The following is a 26700-nucleotide window of genomic DNA, read 5'->3' on the forward strand; positions in this document are numbered from 1 at the left end:
CTTAAATATTATTGCTAACGAAGCTAAAATTAAAATATTTTAAAAAATCTACAATCTAATTTCCATTATTATGAATTTAAAAGCTGTAGACCATCAACACAAATGAAAATTATTAGGGAAAAAGTGGAACACTGATGACAGATGTGGATAGCAGATAAAGGTAGAAGAAAAGGCAAAGAAGGCATGAAAAATATCTAAAGCAACACAAATTTTCAGTAGGAAAAATGATAACTACAAAGAATGAGGTACTGGAGGTTTTTTTTTTTTTTTTTCTTCTTAAAGATAGATACACACACGATTTAAGCATATGATATATTTTTTGATAAAATTATAATAATTTTATTAAAATATTTCTATTCATTTAAATTACATATATAAATTTTATAAAATTTTAAATTAAAATAAAATAAATAATTGAGTTAAGTGAAGAATTACTTGCATGTCGGCTGTGAAGTGAGTGGGATTAATGGGGTTGGGGAACTAAAGCAAATAAAATTAACTTTTCCAAATTTCAAAATGATTAATGCAATGGAAAGTTAAACTTTGGATTTAATTATTATATATATCTTTCAACGTTTTCCCAGGTATGTCGTGTTATTGTGACGACACTCATCACGTAGCGTACACATATTTCTAATTTCTTTAATTTTTTTTTTAAAAAAACAACAATATTTTTCTAAATTTTATTTATTTATTATTATTATTATTATGCAAATATGCACTTTTAAAGGTTTATTTAATGCAGAAAATATAATTTATAATTTATTAAATATAATTTTTATTTATTTAACATAATTTTTATGAAATTTATTATACTTTTTTTTATACTTTTTTTTATATAAATACAGTGCATTAAACAAATTTTAATAAATGTTGATGATTGTTAAAAGAGGAACCTCATCTCTCTCTACAGAAACTTGTCCAATCAGAGTAAGTGTGCATTATTAGTATTTTCTTGTTAGGCTTTGAACTGACATTTGAGGCAAAAGTCTTTGTTTTTTTTTTTTTTAGGGGCAAGGAAGTCACAGTTGTTATAGGTAGGCCTAATACCGGCATGTGCACCAACCCACTCCACCCTATCTAAATAAACTGATGGGACCAAAGAGGTATGATAATTGATTGAATAATTAAATTAACATTTTATAATTTCCCGGGATCCAAAATCTCTTTCTTTCTCCGCGAATGATTACACATTGCATCCCGCATCTAGACTTAAATTAAATTAGTTTAAATTATTAATTAAAATTTTCTTTTTTAATATTTTAATTTGATTTAGTTAAAATTTTCATTATATATTTTTTTTAAAAAGAATTTAACTATTAAGTTTGATCAATTCAAATTAAATCCAACGAACGAATTGAATTAAATCAAAACCGAATTCACCAGTTTTTAATTCCAATTCTAAACCAAAATGAAACCGAAGCATGAGTGTATAAATACAATCAGCTTATAAATTAAGGTACAACATGCAGCGAACTCTCCACAATAGATCATGTAATAAGCCAGAAATCCCCATTTACATCGAGAGAAAATAATAAACAAAAAAAAAATGGTTACTAAAAAGAAATTTTTTCTAATAAAATAATGGTACACAATTTCTATTATCATGATCACAACCACGCCAAGCTGTTATCAAGTTCATATGCACTTAATAAATAAGTAGTCAGCGACCAATGGGATCTGGTCGTTGATGCTGAAAAAAATGTGGCGCAGCCTCTGTTAGCCAAGAAGGATCGATGGTTATTACATTTCGCATGTATTGTCGATCAGTGGAGACTAGGGACTGGTAAATAACCCACTTTGGATTTACTCTGGAGGAAGTAAAAAAATTTTGAGATTATTAAACAGAGTAGCATGTCCATAAAACACCCAACACAAAAGAAAGCAGACTACAAAATGAAAAGCCATACCAAACACACAGAAGCAAACAGGATTGATTATTAAAAAAACAAAGAAAAACACACATACACTCACACACACACAAATCAAAAGGATCAAGACCTAAATGACAAAGAATGTGCATAAACAGTGTTGATTAACATTGTATGGCACGACAAGGACAGAAAGGGAAACCATTATGCATCATATATTTAAAAACTAGCTACACCACACAGATTCAAGGTCTACAGTTCCTTTTCTCTTCATATCTATTACTGTCATTAAGCATTAGCAAGGCAAGGATATGCATATTTAAAAAAAAAAAAAAAAAAAGGCATGCCCTGAATTGTTGGAATAACAGCCCTTCAGTTTTAATAGATGTTTCATAATAGTGAATATAGTAGACAAACTGAGAAAAATGAGAAATTATTTGAAATCACAGCAGTAAAATATTCAAACTCCAGTCTGCTAACCTGAACAACACGGATGAAGGATGAATGTAGACCTCTTGAGAGCCTCTAACAGTCTTGTACATCCCGTTATGACTGTATGCCTTTCAAAAAGATAAACATAACATATATTAATAGGATATCAAGTAGGTCTAATTATTATAGTTTCTTTAGAATAGTGCAAGATGATCAAATATTTAGACTTCCAGAAAGGAAACATGGTCAGCATCAAACTCACTTCTAAATTACATGCATTTGCAAAAAACCCAGCAGTTACAGCCTTTCTTACAACCTGCAAATTATTTAGGTAGGACAAAAGAGTTAGCAGCAGCATAATGACCATTATATTCAATTTTAAATGCCTAGTGTGAAATGAGATGTAAAAGAAAGAATACAGACTACAGATACCACTTACCAGCATATCTCTTTCACATGATTTTAAGACTATGCCTATCCTCAGTGCTATTCTCCTCAGCTGTTCTCTAATTTCAATGACCTTTTTCTGCAAAACAAAATAAGTTGCCATTAATTGATAATATAGGTGGAAAGTGCCAGTCAAAAGAACTACAGTCAGCAGAGTTTTTCACAAAAGCTAACTCTAAAAGCAGAATGAAAATTTTTAACCATGTCTAAAGGTTACAGCCACAACGAGCAACTACACACCATAGCATGGTAATTGACAAAGTTCTTATGACACCACTGTGAAGATTTTCCAGATCGAAGAAACCCTTGGTAAACATTTAGGAAAGTAACATGATCGCCCTGCAAAGTATGAAGAAAATGAATTATAAAAAAAAAAAAAAAGAAAGTATCAACAAAATGGACCCTTGACAAAGAAAATACTGAATTAAGAAAAATATAACATCTAACAAATGAAATTGAAGGAAAATATTAGAATTATTATGTTAATGAATTCAATGGCAAATAAATCATGATAGTACTACCAGTCTACTACATAAACGCCAAAACACCACAATTGAGATACCGAAATCAAATACCCTAGCAATAAATTTTCAACTTTGTCATGCTTAGTAGATATCAAATCAGAATATCAAAATAAGAAGCAACATATTCCAATTATCAGTTAAAGTATCTAATCACCAATCCAGTCCAATAACAAGATCAACACAAGGCTTGGTAAAGGTTGTTCCTCCACCAGGACAGTTGACAGGAACAAAGGAGCATAACCAAGGTTCAAAAGTATCTAATTACAGATTGATAGTAGACATGATCAAGGATGAATCTCAATCCATATAAGGCATAATAGTTATGTACTGAACTCATGAAAATAAACCATACCAATGACAAATCAAATCAAATACCTCAACAGCTGCAAATCTCAACTTAGCTTCATCTAGTTCCTTTTGTGCTTTGGTAGAAACCCAAATAGACTGCAAAAGGAAAATTTGAACATGAATTAAAACCCAAGGGTAATATTTATGTGTGATTATATTAGCTGCATTGTATAGATTGTATAAATAGGAATCCTAGTAAATTTGTAACACACTTCCAATTTTCCTGGACATTTTTTATGGGTAAGTTCACTTGTATTTGTTAGAATGTTCTGGCTCCAGTTACAGTTACTGAATTTAAGACAACAAAAAATAAGCAATTAACTACAGTACATGTAGAGAAAAAGCATTACCTGGATGGAGAGAACAGCAGCAATGGTAATGATTTCCTCTGAACATCCAAGTTGGCTTGAAGATAACATCATTTTTGCAATCATTGGGTCCTGCGAAACATTCAAATTTAAGATCTTTATCAAGCTTAAGTAACCATAAGTAGAAGTCAAGCATGCACATAATATGAGTCAACAGAAAACATCTCATCATCAACAATCATAATGAACAGGTACACCTCATCATAAAATGAAATCGATGGAATGAGGTTTTCACAAAAGGAAAATAGGAAAGAGAGAAATTACATAGAGTGAAAACTGAAACTAACCCCAAATAAACACAAATTAAAAAGTGAATAGTTACACAGAAACAGGAGAGATGCACATGCTTGTTTCTTTATAGAGGGGGAGGGAAAAAAATAAAAAAGAAAAAGAAGAGGGGCCAGCTGACAACACAGGACATTGCAATCCTTGGATGCTTAAACATATATAAACTGAATAAGCCCATTTTTGTCCCATAATAAGTTATGACGAAACAGATATCCGATGGCCTCATGATCAATGTCTCTTGAGGGACAGATATAAACTAATATTTCATATATCAGATTTATCATGCAGAAACACACCTGCCCTGAACTTGATAAATAAAAGGAACATGAGCACATTCACAATAGGTTAAAGGAAAATTTCTCTTATTTTCAAAGGAGAAATCATTGGAGCAGTAGTGTGAAGAGAGAGAGAGAGAGAGAGAGAGAGAGAGTGTGTGTGTGTGTGTGTGTGTGCACCCATGCAAATATGGCCTGCAAGAGAGAACATATTAGGACACTAGACTTTCCTACATTTCCACATTTCTCATCCAGTTTTACTATTAAGAAAAATTATGTTAACACTTGAATGTGACTCCAAACCCAAAAAAAAAAAAAAAAAAAAAAAAAAAGATAAATAATCCATGCAATACATGAGAATAGTAAAACAGGCAGCAACAAGAAGCTCAAATTTTGTAAAATTATTAACAATAATAGGTGGTTGTGGCATACTAGTGGAATCTCTGCTGCTTGAAATCCAACTGGTGAAGTAAGTTTAGCATCATCATCAAGGACTCCTAGTGAATAAAGGACTTCAAGTGCTCGAATCATTGCTTCAGGAGCTGGAGATGCTGGCCAATCAAAGCCCAATATATTGTCTATGCCCAAAGCTTTTAACTGCAGTACCATAACACAGTAATTGTTTGTAAAATGTTGAAAGAGTCAAATTACTCTTTCAATGCAAGATTTCATGGTAGCCCATAACAAACAAAGCTCTTGCATATGAAAAGTCATAAAAACATTGAACAGGGAACATTACACATGATAATAATTAATTACAAAAAATTATGCAGCAAAATATCTTTGAACCACTGCAAGGAAAACAATACCTGAATCACACAGGAAACAAGATTTGACCTCTGCATCTCAGGGATCCCCTGAGCTGGCATTTCATTGATAAAGTATTCTTCTGTATATAACCTGGTTGTATGCAACAAAATATGTTATAACAAGTCAGACCAGTGGCAAGTGTACATAAAAACTTCATATACAAACATTTGAAGGAAACAATGATAGCCAAAAGAGAACCCAAATTCAAACCTACAACTTTCATAGGCTCACATAGTGCACCCTGGTGATTAGGCAACATGTGTAACAGATGCATAACAAAATGAGGGAGGAGGATTCCTCATTAAATGCTTGGAGACTTTGATCATCTATTTATGTAGGTTCACACCGTAAGAGATCCATGAAACAAGTAAAAAATATTTGAATATTTAATTTGAGGTCCAGAACGTATGTCATTGCAAGAAAAAGCATATTTGTATCACCGCACTAATCTTATGAACAGAATGTGCATAAACTCCCAAGAGTTCCCAATTTCTCATAACACAAATTTATGTAGCTTTCTAGAAGAAAATGTTGACTGTAGTATGGCACTACAAGGGAATTCATTTGATAACACCATTGCTACCTCATTTTGAATACTTCAGTTTAGTAAGAACCAGATCAGCAATGGCAAGCCTATGGTCTTGATATGGTAAGTATGGACCCAAATTCAATAGTTTAGGTTCCAGGTTGAAAGCTCTCATGTGGTATAACAGTGCTGTTTCATATGCATCCAAATTCCACAAGTGGGTTTACTCGTTTTGGATTATCAAGTGAGCCGTCTAGATTATATTATGTCCATTATGCCTATGTGTGGAAGGGGGTATTAGAGTAGATAGTACCTTGTTGGAAAGACTAGAGCCTCAACTGACCTATGGATTCTGCATCTCCTAACATGACATCATAGTGTCACGGGCTAGGGCTCCAACCCAAAGACTAACCTATTAGGTGGACCTAACTAACCTGCTAATTAGCCCAAATCTCTTACCAATTGAGTTATCACATTCTCCTCCACCCAAATGTGACAAATTCTCATTGCATTGGCTCCTTAGTCCTTACCCATACAGGAGAGGGAGCCAACCTCGTCCAGGTCTACTTCCTGAAGTTTCTCATGGAAGCCCACATAGTTGAAGAGTTGGGCTTACTCTGATACTATATTGCCATGGGCCAGGGCTCCAACACAAAAGACTAGCCTATCAGATGGAGCTAATCAAACTGCTTATAAGAGCAATAACCACCCCATCTCTTACCAATGTGGGATTTTGTAACAATAGGATTTTGTCTAACCAACTACAATGACAGCCCTAACATGTTTCTTTATGCAAAATCACATCTGACTCTGAAGGATACTATGCAGACGTATTGGCAAAGCATAGACAAAAGGTAGTCATACAGTTGAAGACCTGTTCAGGAACTAGATACTCCAAAGCATAACCTAATTCTAAAATCAACATGAAGATGTCAAATAGTGCAAGTGCTAAGCACTCTAGTCTAGACACGACAAGAAAAACATGAAGTTCAACTGAATAATATCAATTCAGTTGCGATAACATGTTTAAGCATCAAAGTGACTAAGAGATCAAATGATCAATAACTGTGACAAGTGAGCCAAACAAGTTCACTAAAAATTTCAAAAGAATACTATCGACTATCATTCATAGTTAGACACCTGTAACACTTCCCAGGTCGAATTCTTCCTGCCCTACCAGCCCTTTGTCTAGCAGATGCCTTGGATATTGGTGCCACTACCAGATTTTCAACATCTGAGATCTGCAGCATAGTAAATGTAAATTAATTAGACAAAGCTATAAACAAATAAAGGCAAAAGTATATTGACTATCACCTCAAAAGAGTGTGGAATCAATCATAGTGGTTTGTAGAAAGAAAGAATTCTTATAAAGCATATTTATACTCCAAAAATCATTAACCCTAAACTAGTTCATGCATTCATTCTCATAACATATGCAGGCATCAATAGCTTAACAAAATTATAAAAAAAAAAAAAAAAAAAAAAGCAAAAGAAGGGCAAAAAGGAGAGGAAGAAAGGATTTAAAATAATCAAATCGTATACTGGCTTGATAAACTCATTTTATATAGATATTTTAGGATAGTTTTGCATTCATTTTGCCCTTTTTAGTTTAATAATTTTATGCTTTTAATGCTTATTTTAGTTAATTTGTTAATTTTAGTTTCATTATATTTGATTTTTAGAATTTTAATGTTTTTAATAGGTTTTAATAAGGTTTAAAGGCAAAAAGGTCCATATAAAAGAAATTCAAAATGACTTGGAAGCTTAAAGTAATGTGAAAAGAGAAGAAAATTTGCCTGAGGAAGAAGACCAGCAGAGATTTTCAAGGGCTTCAACATGCCCTGTGTTGAAGGTTGTATGAAGATAAGAGTTAGCCAGCAGAAATCCACATGAGGCATATAGATTCAACACTGGGTCATGCAAACAGAGATTTTGGAACAAAACTTGCCAAAATTTTTAGGGACTTCAACATGCCCCGTGTAGCTGGTCATGCAGAATCTAAAGGCTCCTCCTCCGAATCAACATGAGGCATGTTGAAAATAACTTAAATCCACATGAGGCATGTGAGATGATACTGGCAGATTGCTGACATGGAAAAATTTTCTCTTTTCACACCTTTTGTCTTTATCTCTTTAAAAATCATTTTTAGGGCAAAGCTTGAGGGGATATAAAAGCATCATATTCTCACTTTTACTATAAGGAGAAAAAGAGAGAAATCAGAAGAAGAAGGAAAGAAGGAACTACGCCATTTTTTGGAGGAAGAACACCTGCAGAGTGACGTTTTCAGCTTTCATTTTCAGATATTTAAATTCTCTTCTTATGGGTTCTTTTATTTTTAGTCTTATTTTCAAGTTTTCTAGCTCTATTTCATATTTTCTACTTGTAAATACAAGTATAAGTGAGTAGATATTTAAGATTTCAGAGTTTGGTGTAATGATTTAAGTTTTATTTGTGGATTTGAATTGGTTTTAACCAGATTTTAGTATATATAAGTTTTGATTCTTATCTTGTGTGCTTATTTACATACCCATTGTTAGTACCCTTTGGGTTTTGTTCTTAATCTTATATTGAAGGACCGAGAGGTGAAAATCTATGATAGATAATCAAGATAATGAACTTAATCACCTAGTGTTAGAAATAAACTAGTAGGTTAAGAGGAATTTCAAATTGATTAAAATGCTTAAAGAGTTTTGAGTAATTAAACATCGCATGAGAATGGGGTTTAATTTCTTTTAAAATACTACTTAGTTTGCTTGAAAGAGAAATTAAAGGAAATCATAATCAACTTCCTTCAAACTTGTATTTCCCTTGATCTTGGTTTTGCCTATCCAAATCCTAATGAAATTTACTTCATAAACCTCAACTCATGAATCAATTTTGTCATTAATTAATTAAATCTTAGGTTACCTGCTGAAATTTTAGTAAATTAATATAGTACTTAGAAATTTAATTGCTTATTTCATTATAATTTCCTTATTTTCCCAATTTAATTTATTGTATCTCTTATTCTATTTTTTTGGAACACATTATCGATGGCCCAAATAGTCGTGAATTTTATAGTTTGATACTCAAACAACAAATCTTTGTGGAACGATATCTTTTCTTTACTATTTGAACGACCCGTATACTTGCGGAGTACGCATCATGGCTCAACCAAACTAGCTGAATTAATTTAAAAAAAAAAAAGGTGCCAATGAAAATACCGGATTGTAGAACCGCTGTTTTGAGAATCCGCTATCAACAACGTAGACAATTCCCTGCAGCAATCACAATAAAAAGGGTAAATGATAATGAGCTGCCACTTGCCGTGAAATTTGAAAAGATCACATCTTGTGAATTTTGTTTTAGGATGCAAAGATGCCACCTCCAAAGTCAAAGATGTCTCAGCAATATTGGTCGATATCACTACTTTCCTCTTCCCTCTAGGGGTGGGAGAAAACACCAGATCCTATGGAGAAAGCAAAAAGGTTTAGTACATAGATCAGAAATAGCACTAATTAAACTCTAAAAATTCAATTTAGAACATCACTGACCTGCTCCATACGTGAGAGACCAGAGTACAAAGGCAGAACAATCAATCCTGAAAATGCAGATTTTTAATAATATAATAATGTCTAATAAATTTGTAAGAATCTCAAAAAAAAAAAAGAAAAAAAAAGAAAAATCCTGTATGATAAACATGTGTTCCTGCTATTGGTTGGATCAAATTTTTAGAGCTAGTAAAGAGCAGCAAAGATTGGTGGCTGTTAGATAATATGAAGCAGAATACAGGTGACCAAGCAAGAAGTTCTACCCAAATACAAAACTAAACAGGCGTGCATGCAGATCATGTAGTTGAATGAGTTCCCTGTGCTTAGAGACATGTACATCCATCTTGATGAACTTGTGAACATCTATTTTCATGCAGACACGTGCAAGTGCACAAATACATATTTATGTTAACAATAATATATATGCATGCACTTAAAGAGACATAACACAGTTTCACAAGGATGATTATATGCAGAACAGTTGCAAGCCCAAAATCTAAACCATGTCTTTTCTACCTGAAGAGTTCTTCTTTCCATTGGCTTGAGCTTCTTCAGTAAGCAACTGAACAGCGGCATCTATATCATCTTGACCAGTAAGAAATACCAAACTATCACCCGGAGGTTCCTAAGCAACAAATATAACCAGTAGATGTAAGGTTGTAATATTTTCATCATACAACTATTGAGATGCAACATATCAGCAAAGCTGATACAAGAGGTTAAAAAAGCACTTTTATAAGCTTATCTATGTTAAAGCATATTTATAGGTCAAAATTTTATATCACTAGTGTTATGGAAAGTCAATCACTATATTATTTCTCTGTATATTCTGTATTCTGTATTCCTATTTAGGATTTCTTCCTAATTAGTAGAATACAATTATAGGAATCAATTGTATATATATATATATATATATATATATATAGATTAATTGAAATTAAGAAGAATCGTCTCTTTCTACATGGTATCAGAGCAGGTTCATTAAGGAATCTAAATCTGGAATTTCTTTCTCGCCTGTTTCTGGACTGAAACTCACTGTTATCCTAGGTCATCTATCTAGGGTGACTACTTGTTCTCACCACCCAGTTCAGGAGAGACCTTGGCCGCCGACTGGCCGTTCCCACTGATCCGGTCGCCGGAATTCAAGCGCGTGAGGCTCACGCGCCCAACTCAGGTTCTCGCCGTTTCTTCACTCGCTGGCGCGTGGAGGCACGTGCGCCGGCCGTTTCGACTCCGATCAACATCGCCGGCATCACCTCAACCCCCTCATTCCATCACTGTGTGCTGTTGCCTGATCCAATACACCATTAAAGGACTTCTGAGATTTGGCTCTCAGATCCTATTTCAGTATTTGTTTGTTTGTGATTTTGGGTTAATTTGCGGCTGTAAGCACTTTGGATTAGCGTTTCGGTTAGTTTTCTTTGTTTGAATAAATGACAGACAATAAGAATGTTATTTCTGATGTAATTCCGGTGATGAATAAGATCACGGAATACAAACTTAATGGTTCGAATTACCTAGAGTGGAGTAAGACTATTAGATCTATTTGCGTAGCATTGATAAGGATGATCACTTTACTAAAGACCCACCTACTGATGATACACGACAAACTTGGCTAAGGGAGGATGCTCGGTTATTTTTGCAGCTTCGAAACTCAATTCACAGTGAGGTAATTAGTTTAATTAATCACTATGAATTTGTTAAGGAATTGATGGATTATTTAAATTTTCTATATTCTGGTAAAAGAAATATCTCCCGTATTTATGATGTTTGTAAGGCATTCTACCGTGCTAAGAAAGAGGATAAGTCTCTCACGGCTTATTTTATGGATTTTAAATGGGTATATGAGGAACTTAATGTATTGTTGCCTTTTAGTCCTGATGTGAAAGTTCAACAGGCCCAACGAGAGCAACTGGCTGTTGTTATGAGTTTTCTTGCAGACCTTCCTTCAGAGTATGAGACTACTAAATCTCAGATTCTCCCCAGTTCTGAGATTTCCTCTTTGCATGAAACGTTCACACAGGTCCTTCGTACAGAGAGTACTCAATCTTCACAGCCTGCAAATAGTGCTCTTATTAGCCGTAATCAAAATGGACAACAGGGTAATAAAAGAGGAAGTAGAGGAGGAATTACAGGCAACAGAGGTAATCAGCGTAATGGAGAAACTACTTCTAATCAGGACTCAAGAGGAGTCATTTGTTATTATTGCCATGAGCCTGGCTATACAAAATATAATTGTCCGCAACTTCAAAGAAAAAATCAGCGATCACAAGTGGCAAATATGGCAGCAGAGGATTCTACAGTATCTTCCTCTAAGAAAACTGTTTTGGTATCTGCAGAGGATTTTGCACAATTTTCCCAGTATCAAGAATCTCTAAAGCCTACCAGTTCTCTTGTCACTACGATTGCTGAGTCAGGTAAATCCACTACATGCCTTGTGTCTTTCTCATCCAAATGGGTTATTGATTCTGATGCGACAGATCACATGACAGGTAATTCTAGTATTCTATCTACTTTTCAGTCTAATCTCACTTCCTCTACTGTTATTTTAGTTAATGGTTCTACTTCTTGTGTCATGGGTTCTGAACCTGCAAATCCGACTTTGTCAATTTCTTTGTCATCTGTTTTGTGTCTACCAAATTCTCTTTTAATTTACTTTCTGTTAGTAAACTTACTCGTACCTTAAATTGTTCTGTTTCCTTTTTCCTTGGCCAGTGCTTGTTTTAGGATCTTACGACAAAGCAGATTATTGGTAAAGGACGTGAGTCAAGTGATCTCTACATTCTGGAAAATCATGTACCGTGGTCGCTTGTTTGCTCCAGTACCTTAACACCTCTTGAAACTCATTGTAGATTGGGCCATCCTTCTTTGTCTACCATGAAGAAGCTGTGTCCTCAGTTTCAGTCTTTATCAGTACTAGAATGTGAGTCGTGTCAGTTTGCAAAACATCATCGTTTGCCTTCTGTGTCTAGAGTCAATAAACGGGCTTCATCCCCTTTTGAGTTAATTCATTCTGATGTTTGGGGTCCTTGTTCTGTTACTTCTAAAATTGAATTTCGTTATTTTGTTACTTTTGTTTATGATTACTCTCGTGTTACTTAGTTATATTTAATGAAGAATCGTTCTGAGTTATTTTCTGTCTTTTGTGCCTTTTGTAATAAAATCAAAACTCAATTTAATATTTTGTGCGCATATTAAGAAGTGACAATGCCAAAGAATATTTTTCAGCACAATTTCAGTCTTATATGACACAGAATGACATTCTTCATCAGTCTTCCTGTGTTGATACCCCATCCCAAAATGGCGTGGTTTAAAGAAAAAATCGGCATTTTCTTGAGATAACTCGTGCTCTTCTTTTTCATATGAAAGTTCCTAAACACTTTTGGGCAACTGCAGTTTCTACAACATATTTTTTTATCAATCGTATGCCTTCTTCTGCTCTTAATGCGATATTTCTTATACTGCTTTGTTTCTACAAAATCTTTACTCCCTGTTGAACCCCGTATTTTTTATTGTACCTGTTTTGTGAGTGATGTTTGTCAACAGGTTACTAAATTGGATCCGAAGTCTCTCCAATGTGTCTTTCTTGGGTACTCCCGGCTCCAAAAAGGGTACCGCTGTTTCTCTTCTACTCTTAATCGTTATCTTGTTTCTGCAGATGTCATATTTTTTTTAATCCACTTCATTCTTTCCTCAATCATCTGTGTATGAGAGTCAGGGAGAGGAGGATGATCTCTTAATATATACTGTCCAACCAATGTCTAGTCCTCTCCCACAGCTTGTTCCTTCTGTCTCTAGACCTACTCGACCTCCGTTGTTCATGTTTATTCCAGGAGATTGGGGATTCCTGATTCAAATCCTCCACTAGCTACTTCGTTGGGAGATCCTGTACCTCATATAGATCATGATTCTGACCTAGACTTACCCATTACTCTTCGTAAAGGTAAGCGTTCATGCATTTACCCTATCTCTTCTTTTGTATCTTACAATCAATTGTCTTCTTATTCTCGGTGCTTTGTTACTTCTTTAGACTGTTCCTATCCCTAATACTGTTGGTGAGGCACTGTCTCATCCTGGCTGGTGTGCTGCTATGAAAGAGGAAATGGAAGCTTTAGATGCTAATGGTACATAGGAACTGCTGCCTTTACCCACTGGTAAACAAGCTATTGGTTGCAAATGGGTATTTACAGTAAAGGTAAATCCTGATGGTTCTGTGACTAAGTTAAAAACACGCCTTGTGGCAAAAGGATATGCTTAGACATATGGGGTTGATTACTCTGACACTTTTTCTCCTGTAGCTAAACTTACTTCTGTTCTCTTGTTTATCTCTTTAGCAGCTACATATGATTGGCCCCTGCACCAATTGGATATCAAGAATGCCTTCCTTCATGGTGATCTTCAGGAGAAGGTGTATATGAAGCAACCACCTGGGTTTGTTGCTCAGGGGGAGTTGGGTAAAATTTGTAGGCTTCAGAAGTCTCTTTATGGCTTGAAACAAAGTCCTAGAGTCTGGTTTGGGAGATTCAGTGAAGTAGTACAAGAATTTGGTATGCAAAAGAGTAAATGTGATCACTCAGTATTTTATAGGCAATCTGAGGCTGGTCTAATTCTCCTGGTAGTCTATGTGGATGATATTGTCATCACTGGGAGTGACTCTGCAGGTATTTCATCTCTTAAAACCTTCCTCCAAACTCAATTTCAGACCAAAGACTTGGGATTATTAAAGTAGTTCTTGGGTATTGAAGTTATGAGAAGTAAGAAAGATATTTTCTTGTCTCAAAGAAAATATGTCCTCGATCTATTGACAGAGACAGAAAAATTAGGTGCTAAGCCTTGCAATGCACCAATGACTCCAAATTTACAACTGTTAGCAGGGGATAGTGAGTTGTTTGAAGATCCAGAGATACAGGAGATTGATAGGAAAATTGAACTACCTTACAGTCACTCGTCCTGACATTGCTTATGCCGTTAGTGTGGTAAGTCAGTTTATGTCTTCCCCAACTGTTGCTCATTGGGAAGCCTTGGGACAAATCTTGTGTTATCTGAAGGGCGCTCCAGGAAGAGGTTTGTTATATGATAATCATGGGCATTTGAATGTTAAATGTTTTTTAGATACCTACTGGGCTGGATCTAAGGTTGACAGGAGGTCAACTACTGGATATTGCGTTTTTGTTGGAGAAAATTTGGTGTCTTGGAGAAGCAAGAAGCAGAGTGTGGTTTCTCAATCTAGTACTGAATCAGAATACAGAGCCATGGCACAATCAGTATGTGAGGTAATGTGAATGCTTCAATTACTAGATGAGACAGGTTTTAAGATCTCCCTGCCTGTGAAATTGTGGTGTGATAATCAAGCTGCTCTCCATATTGCTTCTAATCCGGTATTTCATGAGCGAACCAAACATATTGAGATTGATTGTCACTTTGTTCGTGAAAAGATTCAACAACAGATCATCTCAACAGGACACATCAAAACTGGAGAGCAGTTAAGAGATATTTCCACAAAAGCTCTGAATGGCGCTAGAATTGACTACATTTGTAACAAGTTGGGCATGATTAACATCTATGCTCCAACTTGAGGGGGAGTGTTATGGAAAGTCAATCACTATATTATTTCTCTGTATATTCTGTATTCTGTATTCCTATTTAGGATTTCTTCCTAATTAGTAGAACACAATTATAGGAATCAATTGTATATATATATCCATGCACAAATTAATTGAAATTAAGGAGAATCATCTCTTTCTACAACTAGCATGTCATAGTGTCACACCCATTAATCCATGAAGCAGATTTATGATAGTATGTGAAGTTTAGAGTGGCTTTGGGATGCATGATAAGACTGTTATAAACACTGGCAGACCCTGTGTGTTGAGTTGTTTAGTTGAGATATCTAAGTTGATGTTTTTAAGGCTGCTCTATTTTTTTAGCCGAATAACATTATACCATATGCATTCTTCCATGGTTTATAAAATATTCTAAGCCTATTTGCATTAACTTTTCTAGTTGCTTTAGTGTATAACTTCATCTTAAATACCAGCTAAATAACTGATCACCATTGAAGTTAGATGTCAGAATTGAGATTGGGCAGTTCTTTGTGGCTTAAATTGCTGATTTTACCAATAATGTTATTTGTCTGCATAATAATCATACTTGTCTTGATGTTCAAGCAGAAAAAGATTTTGTAAATTCTCTCATCCTATAAATGATTCCCTCTTTTGAATATGGGTTTCACACCTTTTGCATAACTTATAGCCACTGTTTCTTGTAAGCATTCCAGGTTCTCTTACAGAAACATGTACATTGCACTCCCTCTGTCCCACAGTAACAGTCTCTGCCGTAAATTTGAACAAATTTCTATTAAGAATTGACATTGGGGAAGAGTTCAAAACAAGATTTAAAAGTTAAAGACAATTTTTTTTTTCAATGATACTAATCAAAATATATCAAATTAAGGGCATTATAAGACAAAGACTGCATATATAAACAAAATCTGCGGAGCAAACATTGGTGCATCACAAGCCAGAACTTGAATTTGCTACAACAAATAATATTTGTTTTAATATGCAATGGAATAAGGTAAGCCTCACTCACATATGAATCCACAACGTCAAACGTGTTTCAGTTATGTAGCACTCAAAACACATCATCAGAAATAGCCACTCCCAAAAACAAAGGAAAATTAAACCTAGGAACTTAATCAAATTGCAAGCATAAAACCTGATCATGAATTGACAATACTGTAGAAACAGCAGCGCGAACATAATCTGCAACGGGTTCCTCAACATAATGAATTTGTACATTAAACCCTCTACCCTGAACATTAAATGAAAAAGTAAGACCTTTATTAAAAATCCAATTCAGGCAAAAGATCACCCATAAACAACTTCCAATATGAAGGAAATGAATTGGCTTCCATCAAAAATTAGATATGCTGCAACAACTGCCTGTACACCATACCTCAACTGATAGAATTGCAGGATCTTTCCTTGGACCAAGCTCATCTGCTTCAAGTCCTCGACGCCTTTTGCTGGTTCACAATAAATTCAAAATATCAGAATCAAAACTCAACCTCAAACATACCTGTTCATAATAGTTAAATTGTTAGCAAAACAGGCTTGAGATGTCAACTAAGAGAGCGGGAATACACTTGAAATATGAGATATGAAAAAGACATTTTGAACTTTTGCAAGTGTCAATAGAGAATAATATTACTTTAAAATATATAAAGAGAGAGTTGACAGCTGATAGGAATGCAATGCATAAAAATACAACAAAGGAGATGTATAGATTTTACTTTCCTATAGATATTAAGAGAGGAAGCTATCTACTAACTCCTGCTTTTAGATAGTTGCAGGCCTTTATCATGTACAACTTTCATCAAAAACACCTTATGGGATGCTAGATCTGACATCTTTATTTCTTTTTAATCATGAGGCTATTTTATTTAATGTGAATCTAACAACAATCTATATTGTCTCAAATAGAACTTATGAAAGAATGGTATGATAAAATTACAAGCACAGCAGCAAGAAAATAAAATATCCGACAGCACACAAATCTGAAGAAGAATACCTGGTCTGAAAGAAAGCAGACATAGATTTCGCTTCAATTGTAGCAGATGAAATAATCAAGCGCAGCTCAGGTCGACGGCGCTGGATCTGAAATTCCAGAAGTTACAAGAGTAAAAAAGAAAATTAAATGCAAGCCCAGCAAACATAGAAAAATTTTAGTTCCTTCAAAAAATATTGGGAAGTCCTGGACATTAAAACTTTTACCTTTTTCAGCAGGCCCAGTAAAATGTCAGTCGAAATAGACCTTTCATGAGCCTCATCTACCATTATGACACTGAAATATTAAATACGGTAAAAGGTTATACCAAGGTATCCATTGAGGAAAAAATAAAACAGGAGAAAGAGAGGGGGGGGGGGGGGGGGAGGAGAATCGAGAGAGTTATGGTCAAAATACAAAAAATAAATCAAGCTTAAAAATTAAAATAGTCTATAGCTAATAACAAAAGAAGAATAAGAAGATCCATTGTTGTTCATGAATCAAAAAATACTTGGAAATGCCAATCAAATAATCAATGCATTTTCAACAGTTAATTAATAGAATAATTCAGCTTTGATCAGCTAATAAAAATAACTAAGGCATTCCATTTGAATTTGAAGGATAACTCTCCAACATGGCAAGTTACATTGTTAAATAATAGCAAATTCAGCAAGTTAGTCTTACAATTACAAGTGTCTATCTCAAGAAAAGCTTGGAATATTGAAAGTAATGGAGAAAGATAGAAAAAAAAGGGGAGCGGCACTTAAATTATCTCTAGATAGAAATCATAACTAGTACCTATACTTGGTCAAAAGTGGATCATCCATCATTTCTCTAAGCAAAACCCCATCAGTGAGAAATTTTATCATTGTGACACCCTGCACTGCCAAAAGAAGTAACTTTGAGCACTCATGATGCAGAACCATAAGGAGTTAAGGACAACAATGGAAGCACATAAATAGTTCATATGTATGTATCAGATGTCCAAAGATATCTGCATAAAATGCCAGTGAATGATGGAGCATCTTTGTCTGCAATGACAAAATGTAAGAGATACTTTAAATGGTGGATAAAAATATCAGTCTGTAAAGGGAATAAACCGTCTCACTGAATTTGCAAGATCCTCAAATCGAATTGTGTAGCCAACTTCCTCTCCAAGCTTGACCCCCATCTCTTCAGCCACCCTTGAAGCAACTGCCTGCGCAGTAGTACCACCTAATGCTTGTAAGAAATATATTATGACAAAAACACCATATAAACCATATTGAATTGAAATAGCTGAGCTAGGAATTTGAGATTCATGAAATGATGTTAGGTGGGGGGTTTTCCAGATTTTGCAATACATTATGGACAATTGGACATTCCTTGTTCTAATAAAGCATTCTTCAAAATGGAACCAAATAAAAACAAAGAGCGTATAGAAAGTGCGGCACCTTTCTTTAAAGAATTGAATTCAATGAGAAATTGAAAATCCTACATAATATTTTTAATCATTGAAATTATTATCCTTCAGTTTAGTCAATAATTAGGATTTCTTCACACAAGACATTCCAACCTAAAAATCAAACAGTCCTGAACAAATGCTCATTCACAAACAAGGAGGAGAACAGAAATACACTTAAAACAGTAGTTGAAGCTCACAATACAAACAGCACCTGGACTGCCAATCTTCTTGGTTGGGTGCAAGCTATGACACGCCCACCATCAGCCCAACCTGCCTCCTTAAGATACTGTAATTTAAGCACGCAAAAATTTACATAAGTAAGAAATACCATTAACCCAATAGATATTCTTTTAAAAGTTCACAAACTAACAAAAAAACCTGAGGAATCTGTGTGGTTTTGCCGCTACCGGTCTCGCCAACGATAACAGTAGTGGCATGAGTCTCCACCAGATACAGAATCGCTGTTCTGTATTTGTACACAGGCAATCTCAGCCTCTGCTTTTCAATGCTAGCATATCCATATCTACAAAACAGAAAAGTAAATTCACATAAAATTACATACAAATTTGTATACACAACAACAACAACAACGACAACAACAACAGAAAACAGTACCCAGATGAAGTAGATGAGATAGAGGAGGCGAGGAAAAGGACACCGCCTTCCTCGTCGTCAAGGATGCGAGGCTTCTCGGCGCCCGGTTTCCAGAACTGCGACATTTTTCCCTCCGATTTCGAGCTTTGATTCTTACTTTGGCTAGCAAGAGTAGCTAGCTACCAGCTACCTCCCAGAGAGGTAATTTCGTATTTTGATTTTGGTAGTGGATCCGGCTGTTTCGATAGTTCAGAAGTTGCCCCAAAATCGAAAGTGTTCGTTTTCCCCTATATAGAAGGCCCTGGCCCATTGGATTCCCATGTGAGAAAAAACCACACAACCTTTTATTATTTATGGGCCCATTTCAATCACTTCTTTTATTCGCTTTTCTGTTTGAATTATAGATATTGGTAATTTATTTTAATAATAAGAAGCTATTTATTTTCGTTTATTGTTTTAAAGTGATATTTCGTCAGGACGGAAATTTTTTATTTTAATTTATTATTATATAATAAAAATAAACTTATTAAAAAATAAATTTTAAATATAATACTAATAATATATTCTTATTAAAATTATAATATTTAAACATTTAAATACATAAAAATAAATTAATTTATAATAAAAACAATATTTTTATTGAGATACGAATATAAAAAATTTATATATAAATTTTTTTTATTATTTATATATATATATATATATATATATATATATAAATGTTATAATCTTTTGAATTAAGTAAATTATTTTTTAAAAAAGATTATTTATTTATTTATTATATCTGAGAAAACCTGTAAACTAAATGGAGCATTTATTCTAATTATTAAGATGAGACTAAATATACCCATCAAATCAACCAATCCAGCACCACAATCAACATTTGACATACTGTATCACGTCTTACTTATTGAAATTGATATGTTTTCACATCAGATTAGACATTTTATAACAATTCATCAGATTTGATGGTTTTTGGGAAATATATTTGTTTCCTCATGCAGAGCCGCACTGCTCTTCTTTTATCAATTTTGATGCAACTATTGTCTCCGATGAAGTAATTTTTCCATGCCTTCAAATCGCAGATATCTGAATAAAGGAATTTTAATTAAATTAAAGAAAAAAAAAAATATATATATATATATATATATATATATATATATATATATATATAAGGGAGCTCAGGGATCTTGGTGGATAGGAATCATCAGTGAGAGATTCAACGAATCCATTAAGAGTAGCAAATATTCTATCACATCACTGGCCTAATTCAACAGTCTGTAAACTAATCTTTTCAAATAAAAATAAATAAATAAAGAAGCGGATGATGATGAAGAAGAGTCAGGAGTAGCTGGTAAATGATATCATGTTTAGAAAATATCAATGGGAATCCGTCTGATTTCATTCATCATCCATCTTCATCATCATCTCCATTGATTCCGTCTTACATAAAATAAATTAAACCCAAAAAGAAAAGAATGTATCTAACTTAGCCGCCGAAAATTCCTTGAAAGGGGAGAAGAAAATCGGAGCAAAGGCGGAGAACACAAACCTAACCTTTATGTATAGAGAAAATAACCATTACTGCTGCCTAACGATAGATCACTTGATCATTATTGCAATATTAGGCTTCTCAATAACAAACCATAGCTGATAATTTTCCAGAGATCTACTCTCATTCCCACCGGTGCTGTCAGGCTCTGCTGCCATGCAAATTACACAGAGAGAAGAAAACCCTAGATGGTAGATATATAATACATCTGGGCTGAGCAGGCCTTTTAGTTCCGTGAGTTGGGGCTGGAGTGGACTTCAGTACAAGTTGAAGTTTCTAATAAGCTGGGCCCATGGATGTTCTCTACCCACCCCGCTACTTTCAGCCTTTCAAGATATTCACGAGGAATAATTTAAAAAAATTACTTGGTAATTTTGAAATTTTATATTTGCAAGATAAAAGTTTTTATTTTATCAAGTTAGTAATTTTGTGATTTATTCTGTTAGTTAATTTTTTTGAATTTCATTATTAATATAAAATAATTTTAAAGAAATTATATATATTTATTTATTTATTTATTTTATCACTAAATGTAAGAGAAAAAATTATTCACCTTTTAAGTTCTGTTAGTTTCAAAAAAATAATTTATATATAGAAATTTTTTTTATGAAAAATATTTTTAATTATTTGATTGCAATATTCTTATTTGAAGTAAGTATAAATATTTTTAAATTTTAATAAAATTATTAAAATTTAAAAAATAAAAATGATTTCCTTTTTTTAAATTATTTTTCTTAAAAATTATTTAATTTTTTTAAAATATATTTTCTATCGACTAATTTTCAATTATTTTTTGTGAATGCCTCAAATACTAAAAAAATGTGAAAAATACTTTTTTAAAAATATTTTCTGCAAAACAAATAGAATCTAAACTTATTTTTATTTTTCTCAAATAAAAATGTATTAATAGCAAATGAATTTTTTTATATTGTCATTAAAAAAAGGTAAAAATGGAAAAATAATAAAAATAATTTTCTCCTTCAGAAGTTAGAAATTTTTTACACCTCAATAAGAGGTATAATCAATTTGAATTCATGAGAGGAGAATGAAGAAAAATTAATGCATTTTCTTTCCTTCCCCATTTTGAAAAGTTTTAAAAATTTAAATTTCAAACAAGGCGATATGATAATTTTTCAAAATGTCTCCTCCAGATAAATTTCAAAAGAGAGTTGTCTCTAAATATAGGGATTGTAATGGTTCCTGTAATTAGTTATTATATATAAAGTGCTATAAATTGATGATTGAAAATAAAAAAAAAATTATTATACAAAATTTTAAAATTTAAAATATTTTATGATATATTTATAAATATTTATAAATTTAGAGATAATTCTATTACTTCATTGGCAACTAATTGAAAATTATCCCATCTCCTCCATTTCCCCTATTTTAGGCTTTTGTCAATTGTCCCAATCAGAGCTAACAAAAAAAAAAAAAAAGCCTTAATTACATGTAAATGACCATTTTATACCATTTGATTCCTGTTTTCTCTTTTTTACATTTATATTTCTGAAACCAAATTACTATGTAATATGCCCTCATATTTTTACTTTTTGCAGGGTGTGTTCACCCTGTTTTTAATTTTCATAATCAATGTGCATAATTGACTAAGCTCATCAATAAATAATGTGATAAATACGTAATTCAATATCTTCTTATTTCAACTTTATTATCTAAAGTCTGTTTAAAATGTTAAGCAACAGCCAAGAAGCCAAGAACCATATCAAACTGCACAGGGCAAGCAATTGCTAGAAGGGAACAATAAAATAACAAAAATGTTTATATTTGTCCACATTTCAGTTTCAATGGTGAAACATCATACTAAGAACCATATGACAACATATACAACAGTCTTATGATAAAAAAAAAACACATACAACAGTCTGCTCCATTGTTCATTACTAATTCTCACCAGAAGTTCGGAGCTGCATCTAGTTTGGACTTTTGAACACAAATGCAAACCATCAAATGACATTCTGTCATTCCTTCATTGGACAAAAGATAGATGAAGGTAACTCATAATCTTCTTCCAAAATCAGTCAGATAAACTCAAACTGAGGTCTTTTTTTTTTCTTTGGGAATGTGATAATCAGAGCAGACAAAAGCCTAATATATATATATATATAATTTTTTTTTTTTCACTTTATACTTCTACCTTCTGATTAGCATCTGAAGCCTGAGCCACACTGCTTCCTGAAAAATCCTTCACAAAAGTCCTAAGACACCCATTGATTATGCGCGGTGCTGCCCCGTCACAGAACCGTTTAGCAAGATCAATTGCCTTCATCAATAACCAAACATAATTAAACAGCATCAGGGCATTCAGATGCATGATAGGAAATATAATGACATTTAGAGTTTAAGCCAAACACAATACAACAGGGACCAATGAGTATAAAACTACCTCATTAATGACAATCTGGTGCCGTGTTCCAAGAACAACAATCTCAGACATTGCCAAATGGAGGATGCAAAATTCTAAAATTCTGCCAGCTGGCTTATTCTGATGTGCAACAACAGTGAACTTGTGAGATGTTTGTGGGTAATAATCAAGTTTAACAAATTTTCATTAAAATCTGTAATATAAGAAATCATGAAACATTAAAAAATGTAATGTTTTCAAGCCTAAGCTGCATGGATGCAAATACTGCAAGTTTCGAATTTTCTAAACTCAAATACATCCACAATGCTCTTAGTTGACACCCAACATTCTAAGATTGGCCACGCAAGATATAATTTAGTTTGCCGTATCTCTAACCTTTGACAGTATTACTGTCCTTTGTGGAACTTTCTGACCAATTAGGTAAACAATACAAAGCAAGTGGAGTGCAGTTGCACATATAAAATTTAAACCACAGTCACATACCACTAAATATCAAAAGACAAAAATAACTCAACATTTAGCTTTATACACAGTAATCAACATACTTCAATAAAAATCCACATTCATTCAGGTTGCATTTTGATGCATAGCAATATAGAATGAAATGATTTGGACTTCACAGCATAGGTTAAATCAAATGATAGTTAAATGAATAAGTGTTCTTTGGCTGGGTAGATTCATGTGTGTGCACGAAAAATTATTTAAAGGGTGTAATTTCATAAAAGTCTATAGTTGAAGCCTTTGTTTTCTCCTTCCTTATAAGTTCAAATACTTGCAATATTTGAAGTTTTGAATTAAAAACAAAAACTCAATCTTAAATTTTAAATTCTCTATCCAAGTTCAACCTCAAAGAATTTGGCAAGATATGTTTCGAATGCACAAGGGCTGGTCTGTTGGTTTTGTTGTTCAAATTCAAATACAATAATTACAATTTTAGGGATCCAGTTAAACATAAAACCGTATTACAATTAAATTTGATTTTAATCCTACTCTATTTCTGACCAACATAATACAATATTCATCTTCATCTTTGGACACTTGATCCAGCGTGGAAGTTGTTTAATTATACAAGAAACCATAATCTCAAAACACAACACATTTAAGAAGCAGAAGAGCAAAAACATAAGCGTATTGTGTATATTTCAAATTTCATTAGGCTAAAAAGAAATAATACATATAACTCAACAACAAGAAAATGCTAAACAAACTTGAAAATAAGGAATTCATACAATAAAAGATCAAGCATTCAAACCTTCCATTTAGGTGGGGCAACCTTGTCTATGGTAAGCACATGGCTGTCCCACTTATCCACAACTGCTAATAGGAGTTTCCTCGTGAAACTGTCACGAACCATAGATACTATCACTATGATAGCCCAATTCAATTAAATCTCTTTGTAGCTAGTAGCTACATAATTAATTTAGTACTTAATTAACTTATAATGGGGAAATTTACCGCAAAAGTAATCTGCTATACACCAACTTTGGAGGAGCTGAAAGGACTTCTGCTTCTGGAATACAAAAGAACAAGATGGATTATGACATTTAAAGAAGTTAAACATGGGAAATTGAACTTTTGTAACAGACATGGTAATAAATATGTAGCCTATGGAATCAGACTCTAGTTCACCACGTAGAAGCTAGGTATAAGATCCAATGTCCCATAAAATACTCGAGTAATGCTCCCAAAAGGAAAAAGTAACTGTAGCTTGCATGAAATAGATGAGCTCAATAAACACACATGATATGTATACCAATTGTGGCCCAATTTTTTGCAGTTCTCCTGAATTATTTCTATTTAATTCTATATCAGGCTATACTCCTGATTGCATGTTTCAAGTCTGCATTAAAACAGATACTATTGATGTCCCCATAACATGCCAATTCCCAACCAACAGCTTATACGAATGTTATCTATCCAAATTGCGTGCATAAATGCATATCAACTTTTGATAGGGTGGAAAGCATTTTATTGTTGCATCTATGTGAAATCACAATCTCCACTCACATTGGAGGTTGCAAAACCTGATAGTGTTCCTGCAGCTATCACATTAACACCCTACCTATAGTGTTTATGGGGTCAAATTCCAAAATAAAAGATCTGATTTGAGTGGGTGTTAATTGGTAAATGTTGGTTGTTGCCATTCTAAAGAAACATTAATTAGTGAAAATAAGCATAAAACAGTTCTTTGGTTGAGCAGTACAGATCTATCTATACCACAATTTCAAACTAAGATGAACAAATATAATCATAAAAAGAATGTAAACAGAAAAAAGTGAATAAATAAATCAAAAAAAATTATGCATATGGAGTAATGACCTACAAAATGAATGGGATGGTACCAAAAGCAATAAAACATGGTCTATATGCATATAAAAATGTCCATTTTCAAGAACAATACGCTTCAGAAACTGAAATAACCAACATAAGGTGTATTTCAAAAGCAATGATTACCAACTGCAGACTCTTTTTCATCACTACGCAGAAGCTCATCTGCTTCTTCAATAGTCTCGGTTGTGACAGGAGGTCCTCCAAAGCTCATGTGATTATATTCCATCAATGAAGTCTTGTCAAATTCATAACCAGGCTCTGAATGTGAGAATTTGAAAAGAACCAATTAGATAACCTGATAGCCCTACAGAACTCATGATAGCCCTAAAGAACCGATGATTAATTTTACTTTTTGTTAATAATTCACAGGGCATTACCTCTTCTTGCATTCATTCGTTTCTCAAAAAATCGAATTGGGTCAGAACCTTCCAAGCATGCTGCGTATATTGTCAACCTTGCAAGACGCAACCAACCCCACAAAGTAAATTAACAAAATAAATGGGAAGGATTTGTCATGGCTCTTAAAAAGATGCTAATGAATTTGATGGAAACTAGAGCGGAAATGAAAGGAAAGGAAACAACCCATAATAACTACAATCCTATAAAGCAAGGAATCGGGGTCACGGAGGGCAAAGATTAAAATTTTATCGAAGCAAATAATTATAGAAGGATTACTACCCTTGTTTTTCAGTATAACTGAATTACTTGAAAATATAAGTTTGAATCTTCTGGGTTAAGTTAATTTGGATAGCAACCCATTACATGTTTCATGATTATTAGATGGAAAAATTTAAAAAATTTAGGCCTAAAACCCAAAACCCTGACACAATATTGCCATACACAACAAAAAAAGAGACCGCTACAGAGAGAGTGGTCATACAGAGCGAGCTCCCGCGCGGCTCTGGGGCTGCAAAATCTCCCACTCTTATCAATTTTTGGCATCATTTCTTTCCCCTTGGTGAAATTCCCAGCTTCTTTCTCAATCATGAATGCAGAAGTGCGAAGGGCGGTTCGAGCGGAAGGAGATGAGACTGCCATCAACATTTGGCTCTTCCTGTTGGCCCGCAAATTGGATGTGAAGCTCAAACTCACTGTTTCGCATTTCCTAAGAGAAGATGAAGGATGTGAACGTCGGAGAGTAAAGTTGAAATGGGTTCTTGAAGAATAATGATTTGAAGAAGAAGAACAATGTGAACAGCTTAAAATTGAGCCTCCCTCCATTCCTCTTCTTCTTCTTCTTCTTCTTCTTCTTCTTCTATGTTTCCAGGACCAGAGCTCTTGGAATGGCGTGGATAAGAATATCAGTTTTTATCTTGTTGGACATTGCTATATAACATCTTTGCACAAACACCGACGTCGTTTCACCTTACAAAAAGAAAATCAAAAGGAGACTCAAAGGAGACTAAGTCAAAATAATAACAAAATTATA

General features: G+C 33.6%; 2 protein-coding genes and 2 non-coding genes across 5 annotated transcripts; all 4 read right to left on the minus strand.

Moving 5' to 3' along the window:
- Positions 1 to 1412: 1412 nt before the first annotated feature.
- On the minus strand, positions 1413 to 19273 carry LOC110673630 (probable pre-mRNA-splicing factor ATP-dependent RNA helicase DEAH9). Its single transcript, XM_021836764.2, has 23 exons — positions 19027 to 19273; positions 18790 to 18934; positions 18623 to 18697; positions 18076 to 18165; positions 17766 to 17845; positions 17195 to 17264; positions 16992 to 17077; positions 16377 to 16446; positions 16137 to 16232; positions 9936 to 10044; positions 9423 to 9469; positions 9254 to 9337; positions 9093 to 9146; positions 7030 to 7130; positions 5363 to 5453; positions 4986 to 5150; positions 3973 to 4062; positions 3650 to 3718; positions 2991 to 3089; positions 2743 to 2829; positions 2566 to 2619; positions 2352 to 2431; positions 1413 to 1811 (listed from the first exon to the last, which is right to left on the minus strand). The coding sequence occupies exons 1-23, from the start codon at positions 19128 to 19130 to the stop codon at positions 1664 to 1666; spliced, it is 2094 nt and encodes a 697-aa protein (XP_021692456.2). The 5' UTR covers positions 19131 to 19273; the 3' UTR covers positions 1413 to 1663.
- A 909-nt stretch (positions 19274 to 20182) lies between these two features.
- On the minus strand, positions 20183 to 20271 carry LOC131176101 (small nucleolar RNA SNORD24). Its single transcript, XR_009146229.1, has one exon. It is a non-coding gene; the product is annotated as a small nucleolar RNA SNORD24 (small nucleolar RNA).
- A 70-nt stretch (positions 20272 to 20341) lies between these two features.
- Positions 20342 to 20424, minus strand: LOC131176241 (small nucleolar RNA R12). Its single transcript, XR_009146365.1, has one exon. It is a non-coding gene; the product is annotated as a small nucleolar RNA R12 (small nucleolar RNA).
- A 1878-nt stretch (positions 20425 to 22302) lies between these two features.
- On the minus strand, positions 22303 to 26589 carry LOC110673638 (uncharacterized). Of its 2 annotated transcripts, XM_021836772.2 has the most exons (8): positions 26152 to 26589; positions 25649 to 25725; positions 25395 to 25529; positions 24396 to 24450; positions 24193 to 24280; positions 22962 to 23060; positions 22713 to 22838; positions 22303 to 22542 (listed from the first exon to the last, which is right to left on the minus strand). In XM_021836772.2, exons 1-8 carry the CDS (start codon positions 26490 to 26492, stop codon positions 22537 to 22539), a joined length of 927 nt encoding a protein of 308 aa, XP_021692464.1. In that variant the 5' UTR covers positions 26493 to 26589; the 3' UTR covers positions 22303 to 22536. The 2 variants fall into 2 exon arrangements, with proteins under 2 accessions (XP_021692464.1, XP_057996962.1); XM_058140979.1 differs by having other exon boundaries at positions 22303 to 22838.
- Between the last annotated feature and the right edge of the window lie 111 nt (positions 26590 to 26700).

This window comes from Hevea brasiliensis, chromosome 18 (genome assembly GCF_030052815.1).
Source record: "Hevea brasiliensis isolate MT/VB/25A 57/8 chromosome 18, ASM3005281v1, whole genome shotgun sequence".
NCBI lineage: Eukaryota > Viridiplantae > Streptophyta > Magnoliopsida > Malpighiales > Euphorbiaceae > Hevea > Hevea brasiliensis.

Excerpts from the sequence above, each read along its gene's own strand:
- LOC110673630 (XM_021836764.2), bottom strand. The coding sequence starts at position 19,130 with ATGTCGCAGTTCTGGAAACCGGGCGCCGAGAAGCCTCGCATCCTTGAC. Across the intron at positions 17,265-17,765 it reads CCACTTTTGACCAAGTATAG|TGTCATAATGGTAGATGAGG; the intron begins GTACTAGTTATG and ends TTAATATTTCAG. Across the intron at positions 1,812-2,351 it reads CCTTCATCCGTGTTGTTCAG|AGTAAATCCAAAGTGGGTTA; the intron begins GTTAGCAGACTG and ends TACTTCCTCCAG.
- LOC110673638 (XM_058140979.1), bottom strand. The coding sequence starts at position 26,492 with ATGGAGGGAGGCTCAATTTTAAGCTGTTCACATTGTTCTTCTTCTTCA. Across the intron at positions 24,281-24,395 it reads TATAGCAGATTACTTTTGCG|TTTCACGAGGAAACTCCTAT; the intron begins GTAAATTTCCCC and ends GGTTCGTGACAG. Across the intron at positions 23,061-24,192 it reads TTGCCCCACCTAAATGGAAG|AATAAGCCAGCTGGCAGAAT; the intron begins GTTTGAATGCTT and ends GTTGCACATCAG.